Here is a 20242-nt window from a genome sequence, read left to right as displayed (position 1 = left end):
AATGTGTAAGATGGAGGATGCTTAGCCAGTGCTGAATGAATGTGTAAGATGGAGGACGCTTAGCCATTGCTGAATGAATGTGTAAGATGGAGGACGCTTAGCCAGTGCTGAATGAATGTGTGAGATGGAGGACGCTTAGCCAGTGCTAAATGCTTAGCCACTGCTGAATGAATGTGTAAGATGGAGGACGCTTAGCCAGTGCTGAATGAATGTGTAAGATGGAGGACGCTTAGCCAGTGCTAAATGAATGTGTAAGATGGAGGACGCTTAGCCAGTGCTGAATGAATGTGTAAGATGGAGGACGCTTAGCCATTGCTGAATGAATGTGTAAGATGGAGGACGCTTAGCCAGTGCTAAATGAATGTGTAAGATGGAGGACGCTTAGCCAGTGCTAAATGAATGTGTAAGATGGAGGACGCTTAGCCATTGCTAAATGAATGTGTAAGATGGAGCCCTTTCTATTTTGGGGATACCTTAGTGCAACGAAACGAAGGGCATTGTTTCCTCGCTGGTGAAAAGGATATGTCCATTTTAAAGAGTATGCAAGGTATTTGAAATGATTTGAAATGATTGTTGTTGAACAATTTAAACTTGTTGCAGTTGTTTGCTGTAAGCTATTTGGCAGTTTTAGAATTCTGAATTTTTTTGTAAAACACATGCACATTTTGTACCTACACAGTAATGATATGTATAATAATGTAAACGTTGCTAACATGTTTATTTATTTGCTTATAAAGCGCCAAAAGCCCGCAGGCATCGGGTCGCATAGGTTTAAAGTGTTCACTAGTTATTCGATAGATTTTTTTAAATTTGGGACTATGTATTTTAAAAGAGATTTCCTCGTTTGCTTAAAAATAAAAAATAAATTATGTGTGTCCTTTTTTAACAAACAAAGTCATCTTTTAGAAAAGCAATGAAAGCGAAGTACGCGTTTTATAGAAAATGTAGCTGTCACCAACTTAAGTGAGATCAGTTGTAACAATTTTGCAGAATGTTTCCTTGGGAGGACTTGTCTTTGTACTAAAGAATTCCACTGGAGGAAAATGACGGTGGGCTGACAATGTCGTAAACCTCCAAGATGTACTTGCTAGAGTCGGGGGCCAATATTCACGCATGCAAGGATATCAAGATAACACCTCGTCCAATCTTCTTCTGGCATTCGTCTCCGAGTCAATCTCGCTGTCTCCGACATCTAAAAGGAGTACCTAAGAAAAGTGCATAGCATGATATGATATGATGTGTCATTTATAACCCGCCTGTACACAAGTGTTTCTAGGAGCGACAGTGCAGGTCGGGAGATCGTGCAAGTGCAGGGGGGAGAGGGAGAGGAGAAGTGCCAGGGGGAGGGAAGAGGCAAGTGCAATCAGGGCAGCATAGCTCTAAGTGCAGGCTGGGCAGCGTGGCTCTGGGTAGGTGCAAGGAGGCAGAGGACTGCAGGGTTACAGATACAGCCCCAAGTGCACGGTAGGCTGCTAGGCAGTGTAGAGGCTACTGGTCATGGAGGAGCCTGGTGCCCATTGAGATTCTGTAGGTGCCAGGCTACTAGTCAATGCGGCAAATAAGTGGGCTGGCAGGGGAGGGAGAGAGAGAAAGCAGAGTGAAAAGGAAGGTCTTGAGCTGCTTCCGAAACCTCAGGTGGTCCGGCTCATATTCGAGAGGTGCGGGGAGGCCACAATCCAAAGGGAGACACCTGCAGAGGAGAGAGATCTACCACCCACTCTCTGCCTGGAGAAGCATCTGATCCTCAGAGAGTTTGAGGTGGCTGAGCAAAGGGCTCGAGAAGGAAGGTGTTTGGGAAGAGAGAGTCGGATGTAGTGCGGCCCCCGGCCCCAGAACGCATTGTGGACAATGCAAAGGGTCTTGAGCTTGATCCTTGCAGCCAGTGGAGAGATTTGAGGGCTGGAGAGATACGATCCCTGGGCTTAAGGCCAAGGACGGTTGTAGGTCAACTGGTCGAATCTAAATGGTCGACCCCCAATCCCCTTTTTTCCCTAAACGAAAACCTAAAAAAATATATATAACTAAAAAAAAAATTTGATCATTTGTCCTGTCGACCAAATTGTGTCGACCATTTGTCTGTCGACCATTTGTCTGTCGACCATTTGACTAGACACCACCAAGGACAAGTCTTGCAGTCCTAGCCTGGATTAATTGCAGAGGGCAGAGAGTAGAGGAAGGTAGACTGAGAAAGAGACTGTTGCAGGGGTCCAGTTGTGAGAGAACCAAGGCTCTGGAGAAAGTGAGCTTCTGGGTGAAAGGGAGAAAAAGAAAAATACATCTGAGGAGGTGCAGCTGGTAGTGGGACGTCTTAGCAAGGCCCGTGATGTGAGGAGAGAAGGAGAGAGTGGGGTTGAAGATGACCCCAAGGTTTTTTTGCATCACAGGAAGGAGCATGAATAGGGGCAAAGGAGGGCGTCCAGAGTGAAAGAGGGAAAGCGGGAGTTGGGGCATTAAGGCAGAGATCGTTAGAGGCGCACCACTTCACAATCATGGATAGACAGTTGGGAATGAGCGAGAGAGGAGAGGAGGCTGAAGGGAGCCTGAAGGAGAGCTGGGTGTCATCTGCATAACACTGAAAGTTAAAGGAGAAGGTGGAGATGAGGTGGGCCAAAGGGGGCAGGTAGACGTTGAAAAGCCAGGGTGAGAGGTTATAGCCCTGGAGAGCACCACATGTGGAGTGAGAGGTGGTGCAGGGAAAGGACCAATGTTGGACCTGGGAGGGTCGATCCAGGAGGAAGGAGGTCGACCAAGCCAGGGCTGTGATGCCCAGGTTCTCACGGAAATGATTGATCAGGATGACATGATTGACTGTGTCGAAAGCAGAGGAAAGATCAAGGAGGATGAGGACAGAAGGAACAATTGGGTTACGATTAGTGAGCAGATCTTCACAGATGTTCAGGAGAGAAGTATCCATGCCTCTGGCTGCTCTGAAGCCAGACTGATAGTCATGGAGACAACCAAAAGATTCAGTGTGGGGAGTAAGCTGGGAGATGGCCAGCTTTTCCAGGAGTTTGCCCAGGAAAGGAGTGATAGAGATCAGCAGTAGTTTGCCGGACAGGAAGGATAAGCAGAATTTTTTTTCAGGAGGGTGTGCAAAAGGGAATGCTTTAGGGGAAGGGGACAGTTCCAGTGGCAAAAGAGTGATTGCAGAAATTTGCCAAGGCTGGAGCGAGGGTGATGATGTGGGCCTTGATGGTTCTGGGGGAGCACCTGCTCGGACGATATTTTCATAGATCGAACTTGTCTAGAAACATTGTCAGGTGTGATTGAAGAAAAAGAGGAGAAAGAGGGAGAGGGAGAGGCGGCCAGAGGTAGACCGAGAGAGGTAGAGGGAGAGGAAAAGGCGGGAGAGGACAGGATGTCCTGAGTTTTAGTGGCAAAGTGAGAAGCCAGATCCGTGCAGAGGGCTCGGGAGGGAACAGGAGCAGGGGTGCCGAGTATGTGTATGCTCCAGGGTCCGGGCACCCCACGGAAAAGCCCAATTTCGTGAAGGTCCCTATAATTACAATGGCACTTATTTTTTGCCACCGGCCCCTCTTGCACCCGCCGGGAAAAACAAATGTGTATGCCCCTGAACAGGACAGATGGAGACTGCAGTAGGATTGGCCAGCTCCTTGCAGATTTTGAAGAGTTCGGCCATTTTGTTAGAGGCCGCAGAGATGTGGGCTTGGATGTGGGCTCTCTCTTGGCCAGTTTGTCAGAGGATGTGCTGGATGCCCTCGACTACCTCTCAGCCACCCTACACTTGTGTTTCATGGTGGCGAGGTCAGAGTCATACCAAGAGTTACACTTGGAGGTAGGCTTCAGGGGGATTCTCATGGCAGGGGCAAGGACATCCAGAGTGTTGGAGATAGAAAGATGTAGGTTAGAGAGGGCTGTGTCAGAGTGTGAGTCAGCCGCAGGAGTAGGAGGAGGAGAGAAAGTTGTGGCAAAGCCCTCCACTGAAACCGGCTTCATGGGCCGGATGACCGAGAAGGTAGATGGCAGTGCTTGGGTCATGGAATAACATAATATTACATAATGTAATATAATTAGCGTTACACCATTTGGCATAACATTTCATAATGAAATGCAACATAACATTGTAACGTATAACATTACATAGCACAACATAATTAGCAGAACATAACCTAACACAGCAAAGCATAGTACAGTTTCTGGCATACCATGACCGACATGACTTAACGTGGCAACACATGTCACTGAATACCATAATATAGCATAGGATACAGAATAGTGGCCAGTATTCACTAAGATAGCCCGGTGGACTAATGAATCCTCTGCAAAGATCTGTGTAACCCTGAAGGTCACAGGTTTGAATCCTGGCAGCTCAATTCAGTCTGTCATCCACCTGAGGTTGATACAATTGAGTACCACTGGGTAATACTAACACCTAAAATCTGTACCAAGAGACTATTCACATCATTATAAGTGTGACAAATTATTGGGGGATATCATGATGATTTGCAAAAGACCAATATGAAAAGTTGATTTTGCTTTTTTGTGACACATTTCTGCCCCCGTTTTTCAAAAGACATGTATTTTAAACAATGTATGGAAATGTGGTGTGCGTATATATATTCACTGAAAAAACTTAAGCTAAGGTGATCAGATTTAACGCAACAACACCCTTGAAATTCAGTGGATGTAGGAAGTGATGTTCATCTAAACTCAGGGTACCCCCATTGATGACAGTGAGGGTCTAATGATGTGTTATTTATATGCACTTTCACCTAAAAACTTTACATAGAACACATATACATACGATATGACCCAACCAGAGTTATTACTCATTTATGGACCTTGGAAGGATTCAAACCTGCAACCAGCAGATCACACACAGATTGCAACAGCGAGCACTCAACCCACTGAGTTATCTTGACAACCTCTAATTTTGAATGTCATTGTGAATCCCATCTGTTATGTAGGTGCTCATGCGCTTCACAATGGGGGGTGGGGTGCAAAGTTAAGATGATCATCACTTCACCCATTGTTGTATTTCAAGGATTTTATTGCATTAAATCTGAACACAGTAACTAAAGTTTCTTTCAGTGAATTTCAAGGGTTTTGTTATACCATTGTTTATTCAAGGGCCCCTAGCCATGGCCTTTGGCTGTAACCACTGTACATCTTCCATTAATAGTTTGCCTTGAGGCCCACTTACCATAGCCTTTGGCCTGCCCACAGTATATATTATAAAACACTAGGATTCTTTCATGCCCACTAGTGTTGGCCTTTGTGCACATTGCACCAATAGGTTTCTTTGGGACCCACTAGCCATGGCCTCTGGCCGTGGCCACTATACATGTTGCACCAATAGGTTTCTTTGGGGCCCACTAGCCATGGCCTCTGGCCGTGGCTACTGAACATGTTGCACCAATACGTTTATTTGGGGCCGACTAGCCATAGCCTTTGACCATGGCCAGTTGCCACTGTACATGCTGCACCTATAAATTCCTTTGGGCCCACTAACTATAAAAACATTTGTTTTTTTCACTCTACTCCGATTCCCATGGGATTCCCCCGATATTGGCAATGCACTACAGAAACAGTGGCAATGAAATACCTATGCCTGCGGTATTCCCTGGGTTTTCTGCATTAATGCAGACATGCTAAAAATGAATAAAACTCTTATCTGCCCTCACAGGCACTCACCAAGTGCCCCCCTGTTCTTTCCATTGTCCCCCACTGCCCTCAGCTGCAGTTTCCCCTCTCCCATTACCCCCTTTGACTATTTCTTTGCGTTGTATGACACATTTCCTTTTCCCAGTGCAACTTGCATTATTACCGTGGGAGGGCCTCATTATGACTGAGGCAGTAGCCGTGCCAGTAAATACTGGACCCAGTAATTGCCCATTGCCGGATGCCGGTATTTATTACTCCCCATTCCCATTGAGCCACAGAGGGCTCAATGGGAATGGGGAGGCCGGCGCTACCATGTAGGTCTGCTCGCGGGTGCCATTCCACCCGGCAGGTCAGACCTGCCGGGCAGACAGGCACCCACGAGCAGACCTTGTAGTTTGCTGGTCCGGTAACAACGGTAACGGCAAGCTTACCGGTACCGTTGTTACCGGACCGGCAACCTTGTAATGAGGCCTGGAATTTCGTGGGATTCCCCCGATAAGCCAGAAATGTTCATAACAGGCTCAACAGACCACCCCCAAACTCCCCAACTCTCCAATTTCCCACTGTATCTTTACAATGATGGTGTAACAAAACCCGTGAAATTCAAGAAAAAACTTTCGTTGAAGTGCAGTTAAGGTGAGTAAACTTAACGCAACAAAACCCTTGGAATTCGGCGCATTGGGAAACTCAAGACCGGCTTAACTCAGTGGGTTCCTGTTGATCTCTCCCATAATGCCAAATGCACCATAATTCCATTTTGTTTGTAAATTCCTTTTCTTATAATATATATGTGCTCTTGGGCTTTGCAGTGATAACACGCTGAGTTAAGGGTAAAACAGTGAAAGAAATTCGTTTTTGCTCTCCCAGGAACTCACCAAGTACCTCCTCATATGTGTCTGCTCCCCCGACTGCCCTCATGGCCTCCTCACCTTCCCCACCATCTTCCATTCTCCCCACAACACTCATTGTTTCTGTGCCACAGTTTCAGTTGACATATTGGGTAGCCATGGTTATAGTCCAGGTTATACCTGAGGGCATGTGAAAAATGTTTGAGCCTCGTGTTGCAAACTTGGTCCCTAGCCCCCCTCTGTCTCCCATATTTCACTTGTCTCTTGCCTCCCCCCAACTCTAGCCTCGTGGCATTTTCATGTTTTTTTTACCTGAAAATGGCTTTTTTCTGTGTTTTATTTTCCAATACCTGGGGTATAAACAAGGCTATTTTTAATTTTAAAATGTGTTTAATGGCATTTATAGGTACATTTACAGAACAACCGTACTGTCGGGTTCTACTACAGTTTGCCAGAATAACTATCTTGTTTGCTGAAATTATGCCATTATCAGAAAAACAATAACATTCGAACAACAAAATAACATTAACTGTCTCCTTATTATGCATATTTAATAGTCAGCGGGCTTCAGGTAAGGTGGGTTTTCGGGCGGGGGGGGCGATGTCATTTCAGGTGTGATCTAGGCTTTTAGTGGTTCTGTGTCCAATGACTTAGCCGGCCGTGTGGTCCGAACGGTCGAGTGGGCGGGTCGTTCAAGGGGGCTTGTTGTATATCTTGTATCGAAAAAAAATAAGCTGTTTCATTCATAAACACCCAGACCCTCAATGTACCATGGTAGATATAGCTATTAGTTTAGGTCAATAAAAAGCACTTGACGGAATAACCACAAACTACGAAAGGAGCCCAAGTTGTTTCAAAGTTCGTCCAAATCCATCCAGAAGTTTTTGCTATACAGTGACGCAAAAATTGACCTTTTCTGTCTTTAGAAAAATGAATGGGGACAAGGCTGAACGTGCTCTTTTTTGTTTTCTTAATAACATTTAAATATTGTAAAGAATCTTTCCCAAAGTTTCCAGACTGGGGGGGGAGGAGGGCAGATGTACAAAATAGTTTGGAAAATGTCAGCCGAATCTGTCACACGCGTAAAAGTTTATTAGCAATTCATATTTTCGATTTTCCCCTCACCTTATCTTTATAGTGTGGACATATATAAATATATATCATATCACGTGATCAAGCGCTCGGGGAAGCGTGAAACGCGTCGTTAAGGACACTGCCCTGCGTCCTGTTTTGTTTGCTGTGTGTCTTTGCCTGCTACTTTTACCATCTATTAAACTCGTTTTTGCTAATTGGATTCGAGTTTGTTACTTTTTTCATTGGGACCTGCAGACCTCATGCTTGGAGTGCGGTTTTCTCCTTCCTCCATGTCTTAACGATATATATATATATATATATATATATATATATATATATATATATATATATATATATATATATATATATATATATATATATATTGGTGAATTTATGTTTACCCTTTTCTGAATGGCAAACTTGAAAATACTCCATCTAAAGCATACCCCAATCATGTCCTTAACTGAAAATGAATTTTCTCTTTGACATACATTTCTAGCTAAACAGAAACATCATATTCCTCCTTTTTCCGGCGATCTGGAGGCGTAGGTCATTGTTTTATCCTGAAAGAGTAGGTTAACAAAGGAATGTCAGAGATACGTAAGAATCATCATCTTTGGTCATTGCACTGCTCCAAAGGTATTATCTATGAGTTTTGAAAAGTTTGAACCGTTCATGAAAAAACAGATAAAAGCTATTTAGGAGCCATTGTCCTTTCCTGGTGAAAGGAACCCTCTATAGCTACCTTTCTGTACACATTCCTGGTTGTTTCTTTGAGAATAATCTAGGCAGAATATGCCAGTTGTGTCCTTGAGTGCCTGTTCTTATGCAACCCTGTAGATCTTCGTATGGGTATCAGATCTCTTTTGTGCGCCCTTCATGCCCTATCCACTGACAGCAGAAGGCCACACAAACCAGCTTTTACATACAGGAGAGTGCAAGCTGAAAGACCTTTTTCAAGCATCCATGCCCATCTACGTGTCCCCTTCTCCTGGTGATTTGGGCGCGCGCTCACTGCTTTTCTTCAGCACTCTTCTGGTATGAGATGCTATGGGTCTGTTTAGTTCTAGCTGATCTAGAAGGTAAAGACGTACTCTACACGAGAGCAACATTTGCACATTTCGCTCTTTTTCATTGATGAAAATGCTTGTCTCTGTGAGCAATTAGAACAAGCTGAACCCCTGAGTAACATGGAGAACTTGACTGGGCATTGGACTGCAGACATGCAGTGCAACTCCTCGAGATTACTGCCATCCAGAAACAGAACTGCACCAATTGCAAAAGCAAATCAACAGCACCTGCATTTCTGAATGCAATCATGCGTTCATTCACAAACATAAAGAAACATTTTGTGATTGAGAACAGAGTGCAATGATATTTTAACTAATAAGTGATGCATGCTGTCTAAATAAAATTCACAAAAAGGTCACCAACACTAAACAAAATTTAAAATAGTTATAAATGTACATGGAGTCACGGAATTAAGGAATGGATATAATAAATACTTTGGTATACTCTGAATAATTCAGTGGTTGAAATCACCAGTCCAGGATGGCCGGAGGGGCTGCCCAGTGCATCCCAAACCAAATGAATGAAGCAGACAAGTGAGGCAAAAGGCCCCCACTGACTCCTGAAATCATCTAGGCTCCAGACAAAATGCAAATATGCTGGGGGATGGTGGTGGGGGGTGGAGGGGGGGGTGAAACCAATGAGGAAAGTTGCAAAAAGAAAAACTTTACTAGCAGTTTGAATGCTTCTTACAGTGGGGATCAGAGTCAGGAAAGCCCCTGTCGCCGATTCCGAAAAGCCATTGTTGTTTCCACAAGTGTTATCAGGAGACTACGGCCAGTGGCACCATTGCGATTTTTCTGCCACGGTTGGCAATTTTTGAGAAGCACCAGAAATTGGACTGCAGCAGTGCACACAATAACAGTGTCGAATGAATTAATAATGTTGCGTTGTTGGACTTGCGTTTACATTGACGACTATACCGTAAACCTCAATTGCAATTTCGAACTTATCTTGCGTGGTGTTCTGTATTTTACACATTCTTTTTAAATATTGTGTTGCTATTGCTGAATGTATGTAGGAAATGCTCTTGGGTCTCATATTGTTTTTACCTAGGGTTTTTCATTGTGATTTTATTGCTAATTCTAAACTTGTTCTACTTTACAAGTTGTTAGAGAACTTTTTGATAGATATTGGAATATTTTAAATGGTTTTGATTAATAACTGTTATTTAAATGAAATTTAAATTGAAAGGTTGAAACGTTGAACTAGATTCAACTAATGCAATAAAAAAAATCATTAATCATTTATTGCACGCTTAACACTGGAGACCAGTGTCTGAGCTAAGGACCAGGATTAGAACCTGCGTTGCTCTCCATTGTCTTGCTTCCAAGAAAGACGTGTTGCCCCTGAGCTGTCCTCCTGGTGTCTACTACCACCGATAAGTCTGTCGTGTGTTTTCCATGCACAGACTTGTAGTAAAAAGATGAAAATTAACATTACAAAGGACTGGCTGCGCGTCCCAAGTATAGACATCTGGAAAGTAGAGTTCATGTGAACACGTGATGCCTACACTTCAGTTGCAAACAAGTAATGGAAATATGAGCACACAATCTAGAGAACGTGTTCCTTCAGCAAACAGCCCATCTTAAGGAAACATGATAGCGCGTACTGAGAGTGCTTGTAGACAACTGAAATACTGTATTTAACACAAGATGAGTGCTTTGAACTTAACTGCACAGCTCATAATGAGTGGCTGTGGTACAGCTATGCTTTTTCAGGTGCTAATTAAATACCCCTGCAAGAAAGCCGAGCGTGGGCTGCTTGCCTTCCACTTGCTCACGGTTTTTTAAATGGTATGTTTCTTTATTGCAGAATTGGATGACCTGCTGCGCCGTAGCCATGAAATCAGAAATCCCGGTAAGATAACCACGTATTACTGTGCCATAATGATAGCCTTGCAAATGATGTCATACACCCTCTTTGCAGCAGAAACTTAGATGGTAAGCATTGTATAAACTATAATAAAGGGCCCTTTACAGCACACATATTCTCGGCGACTCTGAACAACAATGCCCAGAAACACCGTTCTGTCTTAGCATCTTTTCCAGGCGCACACTCACGGTCAGCTGATTGGTGGCATCTCAGGGCCCAAGTAATTTACTCTATGCATAAAATACACTTAAGTGTGGCCGCAAAGTACTACTGGACATGGATGTTTTACAGGAAACCTTCTGGAGGATATGCTTATTTTAGACATGCCCGAAATTATGCATGCGGTTGGCTGGACTACACATGCAGATTCTGTGACCGGTCAGGCACATTTCGTGTGGGATGCATGAGTACAATTGAATGAAAAAAGGAATTGAAAATGGCTTGCTTATTTAGCAAATCTATGTCACATACTCCTAGTGTAAGGGTTTCATTTCCAATACAATAGGGAATTAGTCTGGGAGAAATCCAAATCACAGTAGTGTTCAGATGGCAACTTTTCTAGGAGGAATCGATATTGCACCAGTGTTCAGTTGGCAACACTTCTAGGAGGAATCTATATTGTGACAGGGTTCAGATGGTAACCCTTCCAGGAGGAATCTATACTGCACTAGTGTTCAGATGGTAATTCTTCCAGGAGGAATCTATATTGCACCAGTGTTCAGATTGCAATCCTTCCAGGAGGAATCCATTTTGCACCAGTGGTCAAATGGCAACTCTTGCAGGAGGAATCCATATTGCACTAGTGTTCAGATGACAATCCTTCCAGGAGGAATCCGAGTTACACTAGTGTTTCAGGTGGCAACTCTTCCATGAGGCATCTATATTACACCAGTGTTCAGGTGGCATATAACTTGATCAGGAAGCACAGAATGTCCTTGGTATCCAGAGGTCCACTGTTACATGTATTCTTCATGTAGAAATGGGTTATCTTGTTTGGGTGGTCTGATAGCCCTCTCTTCTCTGATGTTCTGGTGTTCTCAATGGAGAAAAGATGGGGCTGAGTTGGCAACTAAATTGTTGAACAATTCCCCACTTGGTTGAAACACATTAGAAGCAACCTTTTAGCAGTGGGTGTAGACCCGTGATTTGACTATCCTAACATAAGGCTTACATTAAGAGGTGCTTTCGAAGAGCAAATTACTGGATAGTGTATCTTTGAGGTGTGGGAAAAAGTCTGTAATGCCCTGCCTCCCAATGACACCGGCAGCAGGCCTAGTGGAATACCTAGAATGGGTGCCCGATCGCAGGCCTGGGATCATGATAATGCACTTCAGGCTGGGTATGCTGCTGTTGTAACCTCTACAGCCAGTGTGAGTCAATCCTGCTAATATAGATCAAAAATACTTGTGCAATTGCCATCACATTACTAAATGCGTGTGTGTGTGCTCGCGCACGCGCTTGTTTGTGTGTGTGTGCCTTTTTAAATAGTTAGCGTATAAACTTTTATACTATTTTATTTTTAATTGGTGGGCAGATGCATTTTATATTTATACATTGGATTTGATTAATGTTATATCTTTTATGAAGCAAACACCTGCAAAGTTAGGGTGGGTTTAAAGGACTTGGAGAAAAAAAATTCCACCTGAAGTGGGTTCAGTTACCTGTGTGCATCAGGGACACCACTTTTCCAGTCCTGGGTTTTCATTTCACAACACATTTTTCTGGAAGTTGCAATCTTCATTTGCTCCAATTAAACACATTTGACTTAAACAACTGATCAATATTAGTCGAAGAAGAAATAACTGGAATATTGGTATCAAGTTGGTGTAGAGTAATTGCGTCTCCCTAATCGTTTTATCCCCTTGAATGTCCCGTAAATGAAATGTAGATGGTTTGAACAAACCTGGTCCTGCAGAATTAAAATCTTAATTCACTAATGGACTATATGTGATCACTTGGTAGGAGCGCCATGCAAGCTTCTTTACATAATACAATGGGTGACTCTTTCCTCCATGTGTTTCGCATCCAGAGATCGAGCTGATATCAGGCTGGAACGTTGAGGTTCTGGAGAAGGGAGAAGTGCGCCTCTGGCTGCAGGTCGAAGAACTGTCGCCAGAAGCAGAGTTGCATCTAATCTTCAATAACAAAGAGCTCACGAGCACCCCGGTGGGTACAATACATTTTTATCATTGTCGCCTAGTGAGTGGTTCAGATGAGCCAATTTGTGATGTTTTGAACCCACTAAAGATCCAAAAAGGGCCAAAAAAGGAGAAATGGAACCACACTTCCATAAACATGCTATAACTGTATTTTCATTTTTCTTGCATGTGACCAGCAATCCCCCTCTACCGTCCCTGTGGCCAGATTGGAACTTTCACGAATCCAATTGCTACTTTTTCTTCTGTTTTGCTCTTCAACCTGAAACACAGAAGCAATAGAATTATACAGGTCTTCTTACACAAATACAGAAGTTGCATTTTTTGATCAGTGTTCTACTCCCGAAATTTCAAGAATTAAACTATTTTGACGCCCCAAAAAATGGTCTGACTGCCAAATTGTAAGTGTGGAATTTTAGGACTTCACCTTCACCAGGTTAACTGAATGACCTCGCTTAGCGGTTGCTTGGATCCTGGAGACCTGGATTTCACCTGACCAAAGATCATTAGTAGATGGGCAGATCATTGTATTTCCTTTGTGCCTCAAGTTGTAGTATGTGCAATGCATTGTTTCTAGTGTTGTAACATGTTCCCAGGCTCCCCCCATCACTTGCTGGTGCCTGTATTCCTGATAGCTTATCGTTGGTATTTGTTAAAATACCAGAACCCATCGAAATATATTGAAATAAATGTCCTATATATCTAACTCTAGAAAGATGGAACTTTTATCGGTACATGATCTTGTGATGCAAAGAAAGATCATGACATACAAGATACTGTTTCACACAATTCCAGCGAACCGGGAAATTCATGGCAATGATAATAGCATTCAACCAGTTAACATAAAGACATTGCAACAGCGGTCCATTTAATTGATTTAAGGGGAAATAACAGGGGATAGAAAATGAAGTGAAGACTTTACAGGACAAATGGTGATAATCATTAATGTTATTTACCATATTCTACACACCGAGTCATCTCTAGGCGCTAGAGACAACTGGTATAGTTACTGAATCTCCCTGTGCTCATTTTATTGACCTGGAAATGAAAAGATAGGGTCAGCACACATTCAAGCCTGGAAATCTCTCCATAGGAGCTTTAGGCCACTGAGCAATCTTCTATGTGTTCATTCATCCATTCTCCTCCCCTCTTAATATCATTATTGATTTCAGCTGTTTTTGTAGAAAGGTGGCCTTGGGTGCCTTAGCATACTGCTGTGCCTTTCTTTGGTGGGATTGCTTTGTCAACTGTGCATAACATAAAGGTTCTTTTATCGAGGACTTAAGGACCCAGTCATCAAAGATGTTAGATATCAGAAAAAGTGTATTTGTGCAGTTTTATGATGGTGGTGGGAGGGGTAGATAGCTTTGTAGATCGGTGCTGTTAAAAGGATTGTGGGTGTGACATACTAGGAAACGGACCATTTGCTTTGTTGTCTCCTGAGATATTTTGTAATTCTCTTGACAATGCTTACACACACACATACCAATTCTAGTGTACGAGCAAAGATAGAGCTGAAGAGTGCACAGAGTCTGCAGAGTTGTAGCAGTTCAACAAAATGGGCAGCAAGTATGCAACCCGTGGTCCTTCTCAGATATTAATGTCTATTTAGCTATAAATATTAATGTATGGGTACAATTAGTTTGTCATGTTACTGTGATTCATAGCACGCACCACTGCCCTTTTCACTGGACTCCAGGCACCTTTGTTGGATCTGGAAAGGTAGGATGGCTGGAATGGTTTAGTTAATGGGATAGAGAGGGGAGGCGCTACAGATCTTGTCTGTGCTGTTGGTAGCTTCAGTTCGGAAAAAATTGTCACTGTGTGATGGGTTTATTTTTAGTTGGTAAAGGTTAGGTGGTGTTTGTTGATTTGTGCGTACTTGGATTTGTTTACTAAAGTGTGTTGTGTTTAGTTGGGTGTTTCTGAGTGTGTGCATTTTGTGATAGTTGTAGGTTTCTGCTGTGGAATAGGTATGTTTGTGTTTTGTCTGGTGTGTATACAGGATATTGAAACGTTTTTAGAAGGGTCAGTTCAGCGACGTCGATTCACCAAAATTCCATGGCTAGCAGAAGTGACATCACAGACCTAAGGACATCACAGGAAGTGATGTAACTTGACCTTTGACCCAGAAGGCATCAGTTCCTTTTTAATCCTGGTGGCATTACCAAAAGTAGCTTGCGAGAGTAAAAAAGTACATAAACGTGACAATTTTTAAATACCAAATACATACTAAAGCAGACAAGAATATTTTAGATACCAACCATATTTTGCAACCTTCATATGCCATGGATGGGGTCATTATATGATAGGGTTAGATCCAATAGTACAACAGGCCAAAGCAATATTGGTTCCACCATCGGGTTTGCTCTTTGAAGATTTGAATATATCTTTAAGCACTAATTATGACAAAGCATCAAGCAATTTTGGGGAGTGCTGTGGTCCGATTCTTGCTGAAATTGACTCAGACAAGCTTACATTGATGGAAAGCCTGGTGAAGATGTATGAAAATTGTAAAATGGGGAAAGATATACAGAGAATGTCATTGTACAAACTACAAAGGGAGCTACCCACACGCCTGAGGACATATACAGAGATGCAGTCCTCCGTGATGAGATTCCCAGGGTGGAAATATTGTTACATTTATATGCGCCTTAGTCTTAACTTACTTGGCTCCCTATAAAGATGGGGTCCCATAAGAAGGATCCTTTGGCAAGAAAGACATTGTCGGCTCTGTAAAAAGCCGGGAGAGGCAGAAACACTAAAACATTGGCTGATTGGCTGTAGTGCAACAGTAGGGTCGCGGCAAATGTGGTTGGGAAAATTCATAAGGAGATTAGAGGATTTAAACAGTGAATTCATATGGGCTAGGCTTTTGTATGGATACTATAGCTTAATGAGCATTGTTTTAGTGAATATTTTAATAGTGATACACAAACAGTTGGGGGAAAATGTTTTTCTCGATTAGTCCGCAATAATGAAGTAGGGAAGGGAGTTATTTGTTGGATACGTGGAAAATGTATTCTCGGGGGTTAGAAAGGAAGGCCTTAATAGGTGTATAGCATATGATATTATATTGCATTGTGTAGAATGAATTAATATATGTAATGTTTGTTCTAGAATGTTGTGCCTGAAGTAAATTATTGCCATTTCTAATGAACTAAGAGTTGTGAGGTATATAATTAAAAATATGTTAAAAGTTTTTAAGACACTACAAACACCAAACAATAGGACGAGGCACTGCCATCGATATGAGTACAGGGAGACAAAGTTATGAAGCAGGTACTAGAGGTGTGTGGTATAAACACTCTAAGTAAAACATTAGGAGGGACCAAGGAAGGTTAAAAAAGTCAGTATCAAATTTTAATAATAAACAGTCCGTCAGATTTAAAACATCCAATTAAATAGATAGGTCAGTAATACAGAAATTGTCAAATCCCATGTAAAAAGCAACAATAGGGAATACGTAGCAGGCTCCGATGGCCAGTTAAAAGTAATGTTATAGCAAAAATACGACCACTGAGGGTACTTTTCAACCTAAATAGAATGGTACCTATCCAAATATGGATAAATATGTCATACATTTTACTCTCTGTTTAAAGTTCAGAGATATGTCTCGACATGTTTCTGTTCCTCTAAAACAAAGTGTGGAACATTCATCAGGAGGTAATCAATTACAGTATAGCCTATTTGACAATTGGGATGGTAAACAATACCACTACAGTATCCTAGCACCTGCAAAAGATAAAAACAACAAACATCAAAGGTTAGCTATTCAATAGTTATATACTTTGGAAGGTTCAGAAAATGAACTGGGCAACCTATTGTCAGGCTGGTAATATCCACATCCAACGCAGGAGCTGCTGAGTTCCACGATCCCACTAAGATGTCTAGCTCACAACTAAACTGAACAGCTGAGTACTAGACACCCCTGGGGGGAAGGGGGAAAAGTGGATAAAATAACAAATCAGACACTGGATCTTCTATCTTCATCCGGTCTCTGCATGAATGAAAATTGTTAAGCATTAAATAATATTACAAAACTAAACAACTATTATTTTATGAATATCAACAATCCTACCTGAATACCCTCTGCAAAAAGCCCAGAGGATGATAATTATTTCTATATATTTTTTTTTTAGTTTTGAAATAACTCCAACTCTTTTACCCTAAAAGCAAACTTTGGTGGTCATGTTTCATAACTGTGCTGCTGAAAACCAATGAACTGAATGTCATTACAAGTGACTAAACTGATGGAGGTTCCTTGTGGAAATAAATGAACTTGAAGAAAAGAAAATGTGTTTCCAAACAATGTCAATAAAACTGTGAACACAAACTCCAGAATGTCTCAAGAAGATGAGTCTTTTGAATGAAGCACACTTGAAAAAATAGTTGAAAACACAGAAATAATCTTTTGTTTTCCTTAAAATTATACTATTTCCTTAATCAGTTAATTCCATTTCATTTACCTCTCTGTATGGAAATAGTTCAACAACCAAAGGAAATACCATTTAATGTTGAGTGCAGTTTTAAAGTAAGTTATTCCTCAAAAACGTCTTTGCATGTAATGAGATGCATTTGGAAGATTCCTCATATAATATGGTAAACAGGTCTTATATATTTTCCTCTTTGTTAAAAATACCTTGGCTCAAAAATAAATATCCTTCTTTGTGCTGCTTTTAAAAAAAAAATTTAAAAAAAGGTTGCCTGTGCAGTCATTAACTTTAATAGCCTTTAAATATCATGTTTTCATGACTTAATCTCTGATGAATGAGTTTGCCATGTAAAAACACTGGCTTCACAACACAATGTCTTTTAATCCTTGCACTTCAGAGGAGAAAATAACAGAAGATAAGGCTAACTTTGGCAGTTCATTTAGATTAATTACATAAAAAGTACTTAGCTTATTTTTTGCTTTAGAAGACCTCTCAGCGTTTTCTTCCACAGGGAAAATTAATTTCTTTAGAGTAGATGTAACTTGAATGAGTTGTTTCTTTTTCTTTTAGTGTTGAAGATATTTTCTTAAGAGTTTTCCAAGGCCCAAAACACAGGAGATAAACAGAAACATGACCAGCTCAGGAAACTAAACTAATGAAAGGCAGTTTAGAATGTTGGGAGTCACACCATTGTCAACCTGCCACCCAATCAGAACTCCTGCCTCTGCCCTCCATCTTGGCTTGGGGTATCTGCAGTACTCTGAATATGGAAGTTAAGGCCCAACCATTTTAACAGTGAAAGGACTATATTTAGTTTTTAAACCTAACAATGAAATAAACAAAGAACATAAGGATAATAAACAAAGAACATAAGGATAATAATTCTTTAATTACCACCTATTTACTATGGAACCTGACAGTACCCCCTCTCCAAGCCCTCCCTCCCGGACCAGGCTTGAAAGGATACTTCCTATGAAATTTGGCGACAAAAATTGGAGCATGGATATCACTAGCAAATTCCCAAGAGCGTTCCTCAGGCCCAAAACCTTTCCAGTCTATTAAATACTGAAGTTTTCCACGACTTCTTCTAGAGTCCAAAATTGCTCTGACCTCAAATTCTTCAGATTGATTCTCCACTAAAACTGGACTAGGAGGAACTCCTAATCTAGTTCCATCCACAAATGGTTTTAACTGACTAATGTGAAATGTTGGATGTACTTTTAAATTTTCGGGAAGTTTCAATCTAACTGCAACTGGATTTATCACAGTCTCAATCTCAAAAGGACCTATATATCTTGGACTAAATTTAGTTCGACCCTTGATTTTCAAATTCTTGGTAGACAACCAGACTTTATTCCCAACACAAAATTCTGGCCCAGGCTTGCGTTTAACATCAGCAAATCTCTTATAACTAGCCTTACTTAATTGAAGTGCCTTGACTGCTCGTACCAAATTTTCCTTCATAGTCTGTAATCTAATCTCAACTGCTGGACTACCAATGTCTTTCTCTATCTGTTCTCTAAGGAAACGAGGATGGAAACCACGACTACAGAAAAAAGGTGACATGGAAGTAGAATCCTTCATAGAATTATTATATGCAAATTCTGCTATCCAAATTAGATCTACCCAACTGTCTCCTGCTTGCAAGTAACATCTTAAGTACTTTTCCAACTCTTGATTAACACGTTCCACTTGACCATTAGTCTCGGGATGATATCCAGATGTTAATTTAACTTCCACACCAAGACTTCTACAAAAGGCCCTCCAAAATTTTGAAATAAACTGAGAACCTCCATCAGAAATCACCTGACTAGGTAAACCATGCAGCCGAACAATGCCTTGAGAAAAATGCTGTGCCAAACTTTCTGCAGTAACTTCCCCTTTAATTGGAATAAAATGACTTTCTTTAGTAAGTAAATCAACAACAACCAAAATTGTAGAACAACCCTGATCCTTAGGGAGATCAACTATAAAATCCATAGAAATAGTATGCCACGGATGCGGCGGAATTGGAAGAGGTTCTAATAAACCCATTGGTTTACCCACATGTGACTTGGCTCTAATACAAGTCTCACAAGTCTTAACAAAGTTTAAAATGTCACTTCTCATTGTATCCCACCAAAATTCCCTCCTGACCAACTCTAAAGTTTTTCTAAACCCTGGATGACCTGAGAGTTTTGATTCATGACAATCAATCAAAATTTTTTCACTGAGCTTCTCTGAAGGAATATATAATCTAGTGTCGAAATATGGTAAACCATTTTTAATTTTTCTCACTGGGTCCTGTCTCACCCATTCATCCATTTGTTCAGAAGTCATACAGTCTTGAATTTCTTTAGAAAAACTTCCTTCATCAAAAACTCCCGCCACAATAAAATGTTCAGAGGAAATCACAGGTTGTTGATCAATCTCCTTCAATTGTTCACTACCAGGAAACTGACGAGACAAAGCATCGGCCTTTCCATTTTGACTTCCAGGTTTAAAAGTAATTACAAAATCATAATCTGAAAAGAATAATGACCATCTTAATTGTCTGGGTGTTAAAGTTTTAGCTGATTTTAAAAATAAAAGATTTCGGTGATCAGTCAAAACTGTCACAGTGTGTCTAGCTCCATTTAAATAATGGCGCCATTCCTCAAAGGCAGCCTTGATCGCTAAAAGCTCACGATCCATGATGGTATAATTGATTTCAGCTGAAGAAAATTTTTTGGAAAAATAAGCAACTGGATGCAATTGTCCAGTGTTTTCATGCCTTTGAGATAAAACCGCTCCCATAGCCAGATTGGAGGCGTCTGCCTCAACAAAAAAAGGCTTAGAAGGATCAGGATGTAAAAGCACAGGTCTTGTAATGAAACGATCTTTCAAAACCTGAAAAGCCTCTTCAGCTTCTTCACTCCAAATGAATTTTACTCCTTTCTTAAGAAGTTTAGTAATAGGAGTAATGATTTGAGAGAATCCTTCGATAAATCTCCTATAAAAATTGGCAAAGCCCAAAAAACTCTGCACCTCCTTAACTTTAGTCGGAGATGGCCAGTCTTTGACAGCCTTAATCTTCTTTAAATCCATCTCCAACCCACCAGGAGTAATCACAAAACCAAGTAATTGAACTGAAGAAGTATGAAATTGGCTTTTTTCCAATTTTGCAAATAAATGGTTTTCT

At 41.3% G+C, this 20242-nt stretch overlaps 1 protein-coding gene across 2 annotated transcripts in view; it reads left to right on the top strand.

Annotated features, from left to right (window-relative positions):
• Window positions 1-20242, top strand: part of MYOM3 (myomesin 3) — a 450074-nt gene that overhangs the window by 354142 nt on the left and 75690 nt on the right. For both annotated transcript variants that reach the window (XM_069622682.1, XM_069622681.1), the window contains 2 exons: window positions 10431-10475; window positions 12520-12656. In XM_069622682.1, the coding sequence (XP_069478783.1) occupies window positions 10431-10475; window positions 12520-12656 (182 nt within the window). The remainder of the gene's footprint in view (window positions 1-10430; window positions 10476-12519; window positions 12657-20242) is intronic.

This window comes from Ambystoma mexicanum, chromosome 11, assembly GCF_040938575.1.
Source record: "Ambystoma mexicanum isolate Mex_15411 chromosome 11, UKY_AmexF1_1, whole genome shotgun sequence".
Lineage (NCBI taxonomy): Eukaryota > Metazoa > Chordata > Amphibia > Caudata > Ambystomatidae > Ambystoma > Ambystoma mexicanum.
Note: the sequence above shows the minus strand (reverse complement) of the source record. Positions and strands in the feature narration are given on the sequence as shown.